Below are 17,786 nucleotides of genomic sequence, written 5' to 3'. Positions count from 1 at the left end.
ACAGTCAGCCAGAGAACCAGACAGACAGCTCTACCCTCAGGGCGTGTGGCGTGTCCCTCCCTCCCTCCCTACCCTCAAGGCGTGTGGCGTGTCCCTCCCCTCCTTACAATCAGGGCATGTAGTGTGTCCCTCACCTCCTTACAATCAGGGCACGTGGCGTGTCCCTCCCTCCCCTCCCTACCCTCAGGGCGTGTGGCGTGTCCCTCCCCTCCCTACCCTCAGGGCGTGTGGCGTGTCCCTCCCCTCTCTACCCTCAGGGCGTGTGGCGTGTCCCTCCCCTCCCTACCCTCAGGGCATGTGGCGTGTCCCTCCCCTCTCTACCCTCAGGGCGTGTGGCGTGTCCCTCCCCTCCCTACCCTCAGGGCGTGTGGCGTGTCCCTCCCCTCCTACCCTCAGGGCGTGTGGCGTGTCCCTCCCCTCCCTACCCTCAGGGCGTGTGGCGTGTCCCTCCCCTCCCTACCCTCAGGGCGTGTGGCGTGTCCCTCCCCTCCCTACCATCAGGGCGTGTGGCGTGTCCCTCCCCTCCCTACCCTCAGGGCGTGTGGCGTGTCCCTCCCCTCTCTACCCTCAGGGCGTGTGGCGTGTCCCTCCCTCTCTACCCTCAGGGCGTGTGGCGTGTCCCTCCCCTCCCTACCCTCAGGGCGTGTGGCGTATCCCTCCCCTCCCTACCCTCAGGGCGTGTGGCGTGTCCCTCCCCTCCCTAACCTCAGGGCGTGTGGCGTGTCCCTCCCCTCCCTACCCTCAGGGCGTGTGGCGTGTCCCTCCCCTCCCTACCATCAGGGCGTGTGGCGTGTCCCTCCCCTCCCTACCCTCAGGGCGTGTGGCGTGTCCCTCCCCTCCCTACCCTCAGGGCGTGAGGTGTGTCCCTCCCCTCCCTACCCTCAGGGCGTGTGGCGTGTCCCTCCCCTCCCTACCATCAGGGCGTGTGGCGTGTCCCTCCCCTCCCTACCCTCAGGGCGTGTGGCGTGTCCCTCCCCTCCCTACCCTCAGGGCGTGTGGCGTGTCCCTCCCCTCCCTACCCTCAGGGCGTGTGGCGTGTACCTCCCCTCCCTACCCTCAGGGCGTGTGGCGTGTCCCTCCCCTCCCTACCCTCAGGGCGTGTGGCGTATCCCTCCCTCCCTACCCTCAGGGCGTGTGGTGTGTCCCTCCCTCCCTACCATCAGGGCATGTGGCGTGTCCCTCCCCTCCCTACCATCAGGGCGTGTGGCGTGTCCCTCCCCTCCCTACCCTAAGGGGTGTGGCGTGTCCCTCCCCGCCCTACCATCAGGGCGTGTCCCTCCCTCCCTACCCTCAAGGCGTGTCCCTCCCATCCCTACCCTCAAGGCGTGTGGCGTGTACCTACCTTCCCTACCCTCAGGGCGTGTGGCGTGTCCCTCCCCTCCCTACCCTCAGGGCGTGTGGCGTGTCCCTCCCCTCCCTACCCTCAGGGCGTGTGGCGTGTCCCTCCCCTCCCTACCATCAGGGCGTGTGGCGTGTCCTGTGTGCAGTAAATCCTCAGGATGTAGTCCAGGGAGAGACAGGGGGCTCTGGGGGCGAACAGGGCCAGCTGTAGCCTCTTACAGGCGGGCTGGGGAGGGCAGGACTGGCCCACTAGACTGTAGGTCCCCAACTGTTCCATCACCACGTGGCAGTTTGACTCCTCTAGCTGGAGGTAGCAGGGGGACGATAGACTCTCCTCTCCCACCGTCAGCACCTCCTAGTGGCAGGATAGAGGTAGTGCAGAGTAGAAGGGGTTAAAGAAGTGACTGGAGACTTCTGGACATAAACATTTACATAATCTATTCTGGCATCAGGGTAAAGAAGAATTAAAATTAAAGTGAGTAAAGATTTAGGACATTATAGGACACAGAAATGCATCCAGCCCGGTAGAGACAGCAGAGGTGACCTGTCATCCAGCCCGGTAGAGACAGCAGAGGTGACCTGTCATCCAGCCCAACAGAGACAGCAGAGGTGACCTGTCAACCAGCCCGGTAGAGACAGCAGAGGTGACCTGTCATCCAGCCCGGTAGAGACAGCAGAGTTGACCTGTCAACCAGCCCGGTAGAGACAGCAGAGGTGACCTGTCATCCAGTAGAGACAGCAGAGGTGACCTGTCATCCAGCCTGGTAGAGACAGCAGAGGTGACCTGTCATCAGGCCCGGTAGAGACAGCAGAGGTGACCTGCCAACCAGCCCGGTAGAGACAGCAGAGGTGACCTGTCATCCAGCCCGGTAGAGACAGCAGAGGTGACCTGTCATCCAGTAGAGACAGCAGAGGTGACCTGTCAACCAGCCCAATAGAGATAGCAGAGGTGACCTGTCATCCAGTAGAGACAGCAGAGGTGACCTGTCATCCAGCCCGACAGAGACAGCAGAGTTGACCTGCCATCCATTAGAGACAGCAGAGGTGACCTGTCATCCAGTAGAGACAGCAGAGGTGACCTATCATCCAGCCCGGTAGAGACAGCAGAGGTGCCCTGTCATCCAGCCCGGTAGAGACAGCAGAGGTGACCTGTCATCCAGTAGAGACAGCAGAGGTGACCTGTCATCCAGTAGAGACAGCAGAGGTGACCTATCATCCAGCCCGGTAGAGACAGCAGAGGTGCCCTGTCATCCAGCCCGGTAGAGACAGCAGAGGTGACCTGTCATCCAGTAGAGACAGCAGAGGTGACCTGTCATCCAGTAGAGACAGCAGAGGTGACCTGTCATCCAGTAGAGACAGCAGAGGTGACCTGTCATCCAGCCCGGTAGAGATAGCAGAGATTACCTGTCATCCAGCCCGGTAGAGACAGCAGAGATGACCTGTCATCCAGCCCAGTAGAGACAGCAGAGGTGACCTGTCATCCAGCCCGGTAGAGACAGCAGAGATGACCTGTCATCCAGTAGAGACAGCAGAGGTGACCTGTCATCCAGCCCGGTAGAGACAGCAGAGATGACCTGTCATCCAGTAGAGACAGCAGAGGTGACCTGTCATCCAGCCCGGTAGAGACAGCAGAGGTGACCTGTCATCCAGTCCGGTAGAGACAGCAGAGGTGACCTGTCATCCAGTGGAGACAGCAGAGGTGACCTGTCATCCAGTAGAGACAGCAGAGGTGACCTGTCATCCAGCCCGGTAGAGATAGCAGAGATGACCTGTCATCCAGTAGAGACAGCAGAGGTGACCTGTCATCCAGCCCGGTAGAGACAGCAGAGGTGACCTGTCATCCAGTAGAGACAGCAGAGGTGACCTGTCAACCAGCCCGATAGAGATAGCAGAGGTGACCTGTCATCCAGTAGAGACAGCAGAGGTGACCTGTCATCCAGCCTGGTAGAGACAGCAGAGGTGACCTGTCATCCAGCCCGGTAGAGACAGCAGAGGTGACCTGTCATCCAGTAGAGACAGCAGAGGTGACCTGTCATCCAGCCTGGTAGAGACAGCAGAGGTGACCTGTCATCCAGCCCGGTAGAGACAGCAGAGGTGACCTGTCATCCAGCCCGACAGAGACAGCAGAGGTGACCTGTCATCCAGCCCGGTAGAGACAGCAGAGGTGACCTGTCATCCAGCCCGGTAGAGACAGCAGAGTTGACCAGTCATCCAGCCCGACAGAGACAGCAGAGTTGACCTGCCATCCATTAGAGACAGCAGAGGTGACCTGTCATCCAGTAGAGACAGCAGAGGTGACCTATCATCCAGCCCGGTAGAGACAGCAAAGGTGCCCTGTCATCCAGCCCGGTAGAGACAGCAGAGGTGACCTGTCATCCAGTAGAGACAGCAGAGGTGACCTGTCATCCAGTAGAGACAGCAGAGGTGACCTATCATCCAGCCCGGTAGAGACAGCAGAGGTGCCCTGTCATCCAGCCCGGTAGAGACAGCAGAGGTGACCTGTCATCCAGTAGAGACAGCAGAGGTGACCTGTCATCCAGTAGAGACAGCAGAGGTGACCTGTCATCCAGTAGAGACAGCAGAGGTGACCTGTCATCCAGCCCGGTAGAGATAGCAGAGATTACCTGTCATCCAGCCCGGTAGAGACAGCAGAGATGACCTGTCATCCAGCCCAGTAGAGACAGCAGAGGTGACCTGTCATCCAGCCCGGTAGAGACAGCAGAGATGACCTGTCATCCAGTAGAGACAGCAGAGGTGACCTGTCATCCAGCCCGGTAGAGATAGCAGAGATGACCTGTCATCCAGTAGAGACAGCAGAGGTGACCTGTCATCCAGCCCGGTAGAGACAGCAGAGGTGACCTGTCATCCAGTCCGGTAGAGACAGCAGAGATGACCTGTCCAGATCATGTTCCAACTTCTCATTTGGAATCTCTGTATTTTACAAGAACACCTTATTTCTGATTATGACCTTCGACCCTATTTCATCATCTCTAGTCTACAGCACATTTTCTCAACTGTTTCCTGTGCCAAGTAGCCTAGTGGTTAGAGGGTTGGGCCAGTAACCAAAATGGTTGCTGGATTGAATCCCCGAGCTGACAAGGCAAAAAAATCTGTCATTCTGCCCATTGAGCAAGGCAGTTAACTCACAGTTCCCCGCACCTCTCTGATTCACAGGGGTTGGGTTAAATGCAGAAGACACATTTCAGTTGAATACATTCAGTTGTACAACTGACTAGGTATCCCCCTCTTTGTCTGTCTTCTTCCTTCCCTCCCTCCTTCTCTCTCTCTTCTTCCCTCCCTCTCTCTGTCTCTCCTCCCCCCTCCCTCCTTCTCTCTCTCTTCTTCCCTCCCTCTCTCTGTCTCTCCTCCTCCCCTCCCTCCTTCTCTCTCTCTTCTTCCCTCTCTCGGTCTCTCGGTCTCTCCTCCTCCCCTCCCTCCTTCTCACTCTCTTCTTCCCTCCCTCTCTCTGTCTCTCCTCCCCCCTCCCTCCTTCTCTCTCTCTCTTCTTCCCTCCCTCTCTCTGTCTCTCCTCCTCCCCTCCCTCCTTCTCTCTTTCTTCTTCCCTCCCTCTCTCTGTCGCTCCTCCCCCTGGCCCCTTCCTTCTCTCTCTCTTCTTCCCTCCCGCTCTCTGTCTCTCCTCCCCCCTCCCTCCTTCTCTCTCTCTTCTTCCCTCCCTCTCTCTGTCTCTCCTCCTCCCCTCCCTCCTCCTCTCTCTCTTCCTCCCTCCCTCTCTCGGTCTCTCCTCCTCCCCTCCCTCCTTCTCTCTCTCTTCTTCCCTCCCTCTCTCTGTCTCTCCTCCCCCCTCCCTCCTTCTCTCTCTCTCTTCTTCCCTCCCTCTCTCTGTCTCTCCTCCTCCCCTCCCTCCTTCTCTCTCTCTTCTTCCCTCCCTCTCTCTGTCTCTCCTCCTCCCCTCCCTCTTTCTCTCTCTCTTCTTCCCTCCCTCTCTGTCTCTCCCCCCCGGCCCCCTCCTTCTCTCTCTCTTCTTCCCTCCCTCTCTCTGTCTCCCCCCAGGCCCCTTCCTTCTCTCTCTCTTCTTCCCTCCCTCTCTCTATCTCTCCTCCTCCCCTCCCTCCTTCTCTCTCTCTTCTTCCCTCCCTCTCTCTGTCCCCCCCGGCCCCTTCCTTCTCTCTCTCTTCTTCCCTCCCTCTCTCTGTCTCTCCTCCTCCCCTCCCTCCTTCTCTCTCTCTTCTTCCCTCCCTCTCTCTGTCTCTCCTCCCCCCTCCCTCCTTCTCTGTCTCTCTTCTTCCCTCCCTCTCTCTGTCTCTCCTCCTCCCCTCCCTCCTTCTCTCTTTCTTCTTCCCTCCCTCTCTCTGTCTTCTTCCTTCCCTCCCTCCTTCTCTCTCTCTTCTTCCCTCCTGTCCTCTGTGTCGCTCCTCCCCCTGGCCCCTTCCTTCTCTCTCTCTTCTTCCCTCCCTCTCTCTGTCTCTCCTCCCCCCTCCCTCCTTCTCTCTCTCTTCTTCCCTCCCTCTCTCTGTCTCTCCTCCTCCCCTCCCTCCTTCTCTCTCTCTTCTTCCCTCCCTCTCTCGGTCTCTCCTCCTCCCCTCCCTCCTTCTCTCTCTCTTCTTCCCTCCCTCTCTCTCCTCCCCCCTCCCTCCTTCTCTCTCTCTCTTCTTCCCTCCCTCTCTCTGTCTCTCCTCCTCCCCTCCCTCCTTCTCTCTCTCTTCTTCCCTCCCTCTCTCTGTCTCTCCTCCTCCCCTCCCTCCTTCTCTCTCTTCTTCCCTCCCTCTCTGTCTCTCCCCCCCCGCCCCCTCCTTCTCTCTCTCTTCTTCCCTCCCTCTCTCTGTCTCCCCCCCCCGGCCCCTTCCTTCTCTCTCTCTTCTTCCCTCCCTCTCTCTGTCCCCCCCCCCCCCGGCCCCTTCCTTCTCTCTCTCTTCTTCCCTCCCTCTCTCTGTCTCTCCTCCTCCCCTCCCTCCTTCTCTCTCTCTTCTTCCCTCCCTCTCTCTGTCCCCCCCCCTCCTTCTCTCTCCCTTCCCATGTCTCACCTCCCATGCCCCTTGGTGTGTCTGTGTCTTGAGGGTGAGGGTCCAGTCTGGTGTTGGGGTATCTAGCTGGGCACAGTGTGGCAGAGTGAGGACCACAGGTCGACTCAGCAGCATGCCTGATGGACCACAGCTCACCACCGGGCTCAGCACTGTCTGACTGCCCTCCGACGGCAACCTAGAATAATATATAGTAATAACCCTGTTAATAACACATAGTAATAACCCTGTCTCATCCATGACCTCCGAGGATAACCTAGAATAATATATAGTAATAACATGTTAGTAACACATAGTAATAACCCTGTTAATAACACATAGTAATAACCCTGTTAATAACACATAGTAATAACCCTGTTAATAACACATAGTAATAACATGTTAATAACACATAGTAATAACCCTGTCTCATCCATGACCTCCGAGGATAACCTAGAATAATATATAGTAATAACCCTGTTAATAACACATAGTAATAACCCTGTTAATAACACATAGTAATAACCCTGTCTCATCCATGACCTCCAACGGTAACCTATAATAATATATAGTAATAACATGTTAATAACCCTGTCTCAACCATGACCTCCGACGGCAACCTAGAAAACACTAAGAGACAAGAACATCGGTGTCCTTTTTAAATGATTGTTCACTTTACCTTAACACTTGAACATCCTTGAGAAACCAGATTGGATGTCAACATTTGAGCCTGCCTGACCGTAGAGAGACCGCAAGAATCATTTCACTCAACTCAAAGCGGATCAACAGTACTTTAGAGTAAACATGTCACAGAGAAGTTATGAACTGAAAATCGGTGGTGGGGAGAAAAAACGTCATACTTGAGTCCGCCAGATCAGAGGCAGACGGGATGACCAAGGATGTTTTCTTGATACGTGTGTGCATCTGACCATTTTCCTGTCAAAATGTAACGAGTACTTTTGGGTGACAGGGAAAATGTACGTTAAAAGTACTTTATTTAAAAAAGTTAAAAGTTAAAAGTACTTTATTTTAAAAGTTAAAAGTACTTTATTTTAAAAGTTAAAAGTTAAAAGTACTTTATTTTAAAAGTTAAAAGTTAAAAGTACTTTATTTTAAAAGTTAAAAGTACTTTATTTTAAAAGTTAAAAGTTAAAAGTACTTTATTTTAAAAGTTAAAAGTACTTTATTTTAAAAGTTAAAAGTTAAAAGTACTTTATTTTAAAAGTTAAAAGTTAAAAGTACTTTATTTTAAAAGTTAAAAGTTAAAAGTACTTTATTTTAAAAGTTAAAAGTTAAAAGTACTTTATTTTAAAAGTTAAAAGTTAGAAGTACTTTATCTTAAAAGTTAAAAGTACTTTATCTTAAAAGTTAGAAGTACTTTATCTTAAAAGTTAAAAGTACTTTATTTTAAAAGTTAAAAGTTAAAAGTACTTTATTTTAAAAGCTAAAAGTTAAAAGTACTTTATTTTAAAAGTTAAAAGTTAAAAGTACTTTATTTTAAAAGTTAAAAGTACTTTATTTTCTTTTGGAATGTAAGTGAAGTAAAAGTAAAAGTTGTCAAAAAATATAAATAGTAAAGTACAGATACCCCCCCCCCCCCCCAAAATGACTTTAATAAATACTTTAAAGTATTTTAACATAAGTACTTTCCACCACTGCTGAAAATCAAGGTCAAAAATCAACTTTAAAATCCCAAATAGCACCCTATTCCCTAAATATACGCATTTAGCATCGGCGCAAAAAATCATGACCGCCCACTGATTTATTCATATGTTTTATGATGTATGATACAAAAATAAACATTGGGAGAAATATATTGTTCAATAATATCATGTTCGAGATCTAACAATCAACTAATTAAAAAGTGAACAGTCAGGGGAGAATCTAAAATATCCCCAAATGTCACTCTGATAGCATAGGAACAAGACAGAAGCTTAATGGCAAAATGTGTAGAATTTAAAGGAAACTCGTTTTAAAACTGTAAAATGTTGTCTCTGGACCATGTCAACATGTGTAGAATTGCAGTAAATTAGCTTTAAAACAGCAAAATGTTGTCTCTGCGGCCAAGAGGAGGGCCTCTAAATCCGGACCATTGGCCACGCCCACTACCACTGTGTGTGTCTGTGTGTAGGTACAAGGGGAGGGCCTCTAAATCCGGACCATTGGCCACGCCCACTACCACTGTGTGTGTCTGTGTGTAGGTACAAGGGGAGGGCCTCTAAATCCGGACCATTGGCCACGCCCACTACCACTGTGTGTGTCTGTGTGTAGGTACAAGGGTAGGGCCTCTAAATCCAGACCATTGGCCACGCCCACTACCACTGTGTGTGTCTGTGTGTAGGTACAAGGGGAGGGCCTCTAAATCCGGACCATTGGCCACGCCCACTACCACTGTGTGTGTCTGTGTGTAGGTACAAGGGGAGGGCCTCTAAATCCGGCCCATTGGCCACGCCCACTACCACTGTGTGTGTCTGTGTGTAGGTACAAGGGGAGGGCCTCTAAATCCAGACCATTGGCCACGCCCACTACCACTGTGTGTGTCTGTGTGTAGGTACAAGGGGAGGTGACCTTGGATGAGTCTAGTTTACTTACATGGTTTTCTCCCACTTGTTGATGGTGAGGTAGATCTCATAGAACTTCCCCTGAGGAATAGTACCTGGTGGAACCAACAGACTCACACCTAGAGAGAGGAGAGAGGGGGAGAGGGGAGGAGAGAGAGAGGAGAAAGGAGGAGAGAGGGGGGAGAGGAGAGAGGGGGAGAGGGGAGGAGAGAGAGGGGGAGAGGAGAGAGAGAGAGAGAGAGAGAGAGAGAGAGAGGAGAGAGAGAGAGGAGAGAGGAGAGAGAGAGGAGAGAGAGGGGAAAGAGAGAGAGAGAGAGGAGAGAGAGAGAGAGGAGAGAGGAGGAGAGAGGGGGGAGAGGGGAGAGAGGAGAGGAGAGAGAGGGGGGAGAGGAGAGATAGAGAGAGAGAGAGGAGAGAGAAAGAGGAGAGAGGAGGAGAGAGGGGGGAGAGGGGAGGAGAGAGGGGGGAGATTAGCGAGAGAGAGAGGAGAGAGGAGAGAGAGAGAGAGGAGAGAGGAGAGGGGAAAGAGAGAGAGAGAGGAGAGAGAGAGAGAGATAGAGAGAAGAGAGGAGAGAGAGGAGAGAGGAGAGAGAGAGGAGAGAGAGAGAGCGGAAAGAGAGAGAGAGAGAGAGAGAGAGAGAGAGAGAGAGAGAGAGAGAAAGTGTGTGTATGACAATGTGTTACCTGTTTGTGTTTGTGTGTGTCTGTATGATATGACTGTGTGTAGCCTACCTGTGTTAGGGATGGCAAGGCGTCCCCCCAGGTTGCCCAGGGTTACAGAGGTGCTGTGACCAGGCTCTCTGGACAGTGTATGGTGCACGTCTCTGTCAAGGTCACATTCAAGTTCAGAGTTTTACCACACACACATAGCAGTCAATATAAACTGTGTTGGAGATGTGTGTGTATCTTACCTGTCCCGTACCATGGTGACCCCCATGCCAACATGTTTCAGGCTGAGGATCTCAGGGTCGCTGTGGCCCTCTGCTGGTAACTCCAGGGATGACAGGTTAGATGAGTTGTACATCTTTATTTGAGAGAGAAAAAAAACAACATACACTGAACAAAAAAATTATACATGTAACAATTTACACGATTTTTACTGAGTTACAGTTCATATAAGGAAATCAGTCGATTGAAATGAATTAATTCGGCCCTAATCTATGGATTTCACATGACTGGGCAGGGGCGAGAGGAGAGAGGAGAGAAAGATGGGAAAGAGAGAGAGAGAGAGAGAGAGAGAGAAGATATTCAGCGAGGAGAGAAGATAGAGAGGGGGAAGAGAGGAGAGGAGACAGAGGAAAGAAATAGAAGGAGAGAGAGGAAGGGAGAGAAGAGATACAGAGAGGAGGAGAGACAAAGAGAGGCAGAAAGAGGAGAGAGGAGAGAGACGGAGGGAGAGAAAGAGAAAAGCAGAGGGAAAGAGAGAGAGAGGTTTAGATCAGTTTATTAGTTAATAGCTTCTGTGTGTGTGTGTGGTTAATTCAGCCCTAGGCTGGGCAGGGGCACAGCCATGAGTATAGAACATCATGAAACATGGGATCAACACTTTACATGATGCGTTTCTATTTTTTGTTCAGTATATATTATAAGCCTTAAAATAGGACATTATAAATGCTGAAACAGGCTGTGGGTAAAGTGTTACCATTTCAATGTATTGCGTTTTCAGTGCGTTCATTCATTGCTGTTTCATTCACAGTACAACTTATTGAATTATTGAATTTACGAATATGTAATTAAAACATGTCTGAAAACCTGATGAAGACAGCTGGTTAACGTTGGCTAAACAATATTAAATGTATTAAATCAAAATGGCTATCTTCTTTTCTTTTCAATCTTTTCATTTGTATGAGTTTACAAATATACACCAAACATATACCATTCACCACACATCAAACATACACCATACACCATACACAATTCACTATACACCAAACATACACCACACACCATACACCAAACATACACCATACACCATACACCAAACATACACCATACACCATACACTATACACCACACACCACACACCATATAACCCATACACCATACACCAACCACACACCATACATCATACACCATCGATTAAACACCATACACCATACACCATATAACCCATACACCATACACCAGCCACCATATAACCCATACACCATACACCATCGATTAAACACCATTCACCAAACACCAACCACCATACACCATACACTATACACCACACACCACACACCATATAACCCATACACCATACACCAACCACACACCATACATCATACACCATCGATTAAACACCATACACCATACACCATATAACCCATACACCATACACCAACCACACACCATACATCATACACCATCGATTAAACACCATACACCATACACCATATAACCCATACACCATACACCAACCACACACCATACATCATACACCATCGATTAAACACCATACACCATACACCATATAACCCATACACCATACACCAACCACCATACAACCCATACACCATACACCATCGATTAAACACCATTCACCAAACACCATACACCATACACCATATAACCCATACACCATACACCAACCACACACCATACACCATACACTATACACCACACACCATATAACCCATACACCATACACCAACCACCATACAACCCATACACCATACACCATCGATTAAACACCATTCACCAAACACCATACACCATACACCATATAACCCATACACCATACACCAACCACCATACAACCCATACACCATACACCATCGATTAAACACCATACACCATACACCATACACCATATAACCCATACACCAAATAACCCATACACCAAACATACACCATACACCATATAGCCCATACACCATTCACCAAACACCATACAACCCATACACCATACACCATTGATTAAACACCATACACCAAACACCATACACTATATAACCCATACACCATACACCAAATATGACTATTATACCATAAAATGTCAACATGTTTTTCTTAGCCACTCTGCTTCTGCTTGGGGTCTAAAGCACTTTGCTGATGTAAAAATGGATTTATAAATACATTTGATTGACCTGAATTCAAACGCACGCACGCACACACACACACACACACACACACACACACGCACGCACACACACACACACACACACACACACACACACACACACACACGAACACACACACACACACACACACACACACACACACACACACACACACACACACACTCACACACACACACACACACACACACACACACACACACACACACACACACACACACACACACACACACACACACACACACACACGAACACACACACACACACACACACACACACACACACACACACACACACACACACACACACACACACACACGAACACACACACACACACACACACACACACACACACACACTCACACACACACACACACACACACACACACACACACACACACACACACACACACACACACACACACACACACACACACACACACATACTCACTTTGATCTTAAGGCTGGGCAGGGGGTCCAGCAGGGGAGAGGTTGTCATGGGGATCTTGTGGTGACCATCGTTGGCACCCTGCTGCAGGGAGAAGAGAGGATCCCTGAAGGTACACGCTGTGGCTGTCAGGTCTGGGGGCGCAGAGGGGTGGAGGAGGTGAGGGTTGTCTGCGGGAGGAGTGGAGTTTTGGTAGCAGTGGATAGCCAGGTCCAGAGATCACAGACAACCAGGTAAACAACAACATGTTGAGGAGAGAGAGACAGGTAATGGATGAGAATATATTGATTATATTGATTACTTGAAGATCAAAGTAAGATAATTAGTGGTCTAGTTTAGAAAGCTTAGGAGCAAACTGAGGTAGTTAGGAGCAAACTGAGGTAGTTACGAGCAAACTGAGGTAGTTAGGAACAAACTGAGGTAGTTAGGAACAAACTGAGGTAGTTAGGAGCAAACTGAGGTAGTTAGGAGCAAACTGAGGTAGTTACGAGCACACTGAGGTAGTTAGGAACAAACTGAGGTAGTTAGGAACAAACTGAGGTGGTGTTTCACAAACTGAGGTGGTTAGGAACAAACTGAGGTAGTTAGGAGCAAACTGAGGTAGTTAGGAGCAAACAGGTAGTTAGGAGCAAACTGGGGTAGTGTTTCACAAACTGAGGTGGTTAGGAACAAACTGAGGTGGTTAGGAGCAAACTGAGGTAGTTAGGAACAAACTGAGGTAGTTAGGAGCAAACTGAGGTAGTTAGGAGCAAACTGAGGTAGTTAGGAGCAAACTGAGGTAGTTAGGAGCAAACTGAGGTAGTTAGGAACAAACTGAGGTAGTTAGGAGCAAACTGAGGTAGTTAGGAGCAAACTGAGGTAGTTAGGAGCAAACTGAGGTAGTTAGGAGCAAACTGAGGTAGTTAGGAGCAAACTGAGGTGTAGACAAACTACTAGCTGATATACAAGTTTGGAGATCAAGAACAGCTAAAAAAAAAAGGTGATTAAAAAGAATTGAAAGAACAGACTGAGGAAGAGAGACAGGTAGAAACGGATTTAAGATCAAAGTAGGAGAATAGGCTGTCTGGTTTTTAGAAAGCAGAGAGAACTATCCACGTGGAACCAGATGTCTAACCTAGACGACACGAGACAGCAAACCGTGGTGGACTCACCCTGTCTGGGTGGTTTATAGTTGCCGGGCTGGAAGGCTGTGGTGAGGGCGGAGGAGGAGTCAGTGATATCGCCGTGGAGATGGCGACAGTTGCGTCGGTATGCCAACACCCCCACACACAGCACCAGCACCACACACAGTAACAGCGCCCCCACCAGGCCAGCGTACACCGTTACACCCATACCAGGGTCCATTGCTGAGAGAGAGAGAGAGAGAGAGAGAGAGAAAGAGAGAGAGAGGGAGAGAGAGAGAGGGAGAGAGGGAGGAGAGAGAGGGTTAGGGCATTGCATGGACACACACGCCACACACACACACACACACGCCACACACACACACACACACACACACACACACACACACAGTTAGATACACCAACACAGGCCAAGAGGAAAAGAAGGGCCAAACAGACAGACATCCTTCTGAACAAGTTGAAACAGTCTAACAGGATCTATTCTCCATTCAACCTTTCTCCTGTCTGAAGACACTGTCCTCGAGAGCTCTGAATAACAACAGCAAATATTGGAGGATTGCAGTAGACTGTTGTTGTCATTGTTGAGTTGTTGAAGGTGAAAACATTCAGTTCTCCCACTACACCTCCTCGCCAGCAGGGGTAGCTGTTGTCTACATTAGGAACGTTTGTGTAAAGGATGGGAAGGGAGGGGTGCCAGGGATTAAACCTCACCAGTTCCCTGTTCTCTCCTCTGCACTTCTCTCCTGTTCCTCTCCCTCTCCCCCTCTCCTCCTTTCCCCACATACTAACCTCCTCTCCTCTCCTCCTTTCCCCACATACTAACCTCCTCTCCTCTCCTCTCCTCTCCTCTCCTCTCCTCTCCTCTCCTCTCCTCTCCTCTCCTCTCCTCTCCTCTCCTCTCCTCTCCTCTCCTCTCCTCTCTCCTGCTGTGTGATCGTTTCTGACTAGCCTGCACACAGTGCTGCCTTGGCCTGCTTAGCCCTGACTCCACCACACTAACACAGAAAGAGACAGGCGTAAAACAGGAGGAAGAGAGAAAGAGAAGAGTGGAGAACAGAGGAGCTGAGGTATTATATATGGGAAGATAAAATGTGATTAAGAAGAGGAACAGGACTAGAAGTTAGAGGAGGGAAAGAGGGGAGGGATTAAGGTGAGAGGAGAAAAGAGGAGTGGAGAGGAAGAGAAGAGGAGAGGGGAAGAGGAGAGGAGGGAAGGAGAGAGGAGGCGAGAAGGAGAGGGGAAGAAAGGAGGAGAGTGGAAGAGTGGAGGAGAGGGGAAGAGGAGAGGAGGGAAGGAGAGGGGAGAAGAAGAGAAGGGAAGGAGAGAGGAGGGGAGAAGGAGAGGGGAAGAGAGGAGGAGAGGGGAAGAGGAGAGAAGGAGAGAGGAGGCGAGAAGGAGAGGGGAAGAAAGGAGGAGAGTGGAAGAGTGGAGGAGAGGGGAAGAGGAGAGGAGGGAAGGAGAGGGGAGAAGAAGAGAAGGGAAGGAGAGAGGAGGGGAGAAGGAGAGGGGAAGAGAGGAGGAGAGTGGAAGAGAGGAGGAGAGGGGAAGAGGAGAGGAGGGAAGGAGAGAGGAGGGGAGAAGGAGAGGGGAAGAAAGGAGGAGAGTGGAAGAGTGGAGGAGAGGGGAAGAGGAGAGGAGGGAAGGAGAGGGGAGAAGGAGAGGATGAGAAAGGAGTAGAGAGGACGAGAGGAGGAGAGAAGTATTCAGAGGACAGACAAAGCAAAAAATGTACAGACTAAAGTACAAGAGAAGGAAAAGGTAGAAGAGGAGAGCCTGAGGCGCAGCGGAGGAGCGGAGTGGAGCTCTCACGCTCACGTGGTGCGACAGGACTGGATCAGACAGCCGTCCTTACTTATTACCACAGGAATGGAACAATAGCGAATTAGGTGCATTACTGTAGAGCGTCCTTCCCCTGAGACCACGTCACATCCAGCTGAAGAACATTAGCATCACATGTACTGTAAAATATATTACTATATATTATTGATGACTTAAAACCAGATATAACATCAAGTTAGGTCCCTCAACAAGTCTTAATGCTCTAGTACTTCTAGTTTATATGTAAAATATATTACTATATATTATTGATGACTTAAAACCCGATATAACATCAAGTTAGGTCCCTCAACAAGTCTTAATGCTCTAGTACCAGTCTTAACGCTCTACTACAAGTCTTAATGCTCTAGTACCAGTCTTAATACTCTAGTACCAGTCTTAATGCTCTAGTACATGTCTTAATGCTCTAGTACAAGTCTTAATGCTCTAGTACCAGTCTTAATGCTCCAGTACCAGTCGTAATGCTCTAGAACCAGTCTTAATGCTCTAGTACCAGTCTTAATGCTCTAGAACCAGTCTTAATGCTCTAGAACCAGTCTTAATGCTCTAGTACCAGTCTTAATGCTCTAGAACCAGTCTTAATGCTCTAGTACCAGTCTTAATGCTCTAGTACCAGTCTGAATGCTCTAGTACCAGTCTTAATGCTCTAGTACAAGTCTTGATGCTCTAGTACCAGTCTTAATGCTCTAGTACAAGTCTTAATGCTCTAGTACAAGTCTTAATGCTCTAGAACCAGTCTTAATGCTCTAGTACCAGTCTTAATGCTCCAGTACAAGTCTTAATGCTCTAGTACACGTCTTAATGCTCTAGTACCAGTCTTAATGCTCTAGTACCAGTCTTAATGCTCCAGTACAAGTCTTAATGCTCTAGTACAAGTCTTAATGCGCTAGTACAAGTCTTAATGCTCTAGTACAAGTCTTAATGCTCTAGTACCAGTCTTAATGCTCTAGTACAAGTCTTAATGCTCTAGTACAAGTCTTAATGCTCTAGTACAAGTCTTAATGCTCTAGTACCAGTCTTAATGCTCTAGTACCAGTCTTAATGCTCTAGTACCAGTCTTAATGCACTAGTACAAGTCTTAATGCTCTAGTACAAGTCTTAATGCTCTAGTACAAGTCTTAATGCTCTAGTACCAGTCTTAATGCTCTAGTACCAGTCTTAATGCTCTAGTACCAGTCTTAATGCTTTAGTACCAGTCTTAATGCTCTAGTACTAGTTTAAATTATTAAGAACATCCATGTAACTGCCAAAATAAAGGAAACACGTGGAGTAAATGAGGGATACAAATTACACTGCTCAACAAAATATAAGGGTACACTTAAACAACACAATGTAACTCCAAGTCAATCACACTTCTGTGAAATCAAACTGTCCACTTAGAAAGCAACAATGATTGACAATACATTTGACATGCTGTTGTGCAAATGGAATAGACAACAGGTGGAAATTATAGGCAATTAGCAAGACACCCCCAATAAAGGAGTGGTTCTGCAGGTGGTGACCACAGACCACTTCTCAGTTCCTATGCTTCATGGCTGATGTTTTGGTCCCTTTTGAATGCTGGCGGTGCTTTCACTCTAGTGGTAGCATGAGACGGAGTCTACAACCCACACAAGTGGCTCAGGTAGTGCAGCTCATCCAGGATGACACATCAATGCGAGCTGTGGCAAGAAGGTTTGCTGTGTCTGTCAGCGTAGTATCCAGAGCATGGAGGCACTACCAGGAGACAGGCCAGTACATCAGGAGACGTGGAGGAGGCCGTAGGAGGGCAACAACCCAGCAGCAGGACCGCTACCTCCGCCTTTGTGCAAGGAGGAGCAGGAGGAGCACTGCCAGAGCCCTGCAAAATGACCTCCAGCAGGCCACAAATGTGCATGTGTCTGCTCAAACGGTCAGAAACAGACTCCATGAGGGAGGTATGAGGGCCTGCTTACAGCCCAACACCATGCAGGACGTTTGGCATTTGCCAGAGAACACCAAGATTGGCAAATTCGCCACTGGCGCCCTGTGCTCTTCACAGATGAAAGCAGGTTCACACTGAACACATGTGACAGACGTGACAGTCTGGAGACACCGTTGAGAACGTTCTGCTGCCTGCAACATCCTCCAGCATGACCGGTTTGGCGGTGGGTCAGTCATGGTGTGGGTTGGCATTTCTTTGGGGGGCCGGACAGCCCTCCATGTGCTCGCCAGAGGTAGCCTGACTGCCATTAGGTACTGTGTGATTTTGTTGTCAGCACATTCAACCATGTAAAGAAAAAAGTATTTAATAAGAATATTTTATTCATTCAGATCTAGGATGTGTTATTTTAGTGCTCCCTTTATTTTTTTGAGCAGTGTATATTGAAAGCAGGTGCTTCTTGAGACATTATTTTGGCTTCCATGGCTACGCCCTCATAGGATGACATCACCCCCCCCCCCCCCCCCCACCAATGGGTGGTCACTGATTGGTTAGATCG

General features: G+C 49.4%; 1 protein-coding gene across 1 annotated transcript in view; it reads right to left on the bottom strand.

Moving 5' to 3' along the window:
* LOC110512585 (netrin receptor UNC5B) overlaps positions 1-17,786 on the bottom strand; it is a 161,039-nt gene that overhangs the window by 10,421 nt on the left and 132,832 nt on the right. Inside the window, 7 exon segments of the mRNA XM_090201805.1 lie at positions 1,457-1,696; positions 6,324-6,498; positions 8,892-8,979; positions 9,593-9,684; positions 9,772-9,884; positions 12,374-12,540; positions 13,522-13,716. Coding sequence (XP_090057931.1) covers positions 1,457-1,696; positions 6,324-6,498; positions 8,892-8,979; positions 9,593-9,684; positions 9,772-9,884; positions 12,374-12,540; positions 13,522-13,716 — 1,070 coding nt within the window.

Source organism: Oncorhynchus mykiss, chromosome 16, assembly GCF_057628025.1.
Source record: "Oncorhynchus mykiss isolate SJ-2025 chromosome 16, ASM5762802v1, whole genome shotgun sequence".
Classification (NCBI taxonomy): Eukaryota; Metazoa; Chordata; class Actinopteri; order Salmoniformes; family Salmonidae; genus Oncorhynchus; species Oncorhynchus mykiss.
This window is presented reverse-complemented; position numbering and strand designations above follow the sequence as displayed.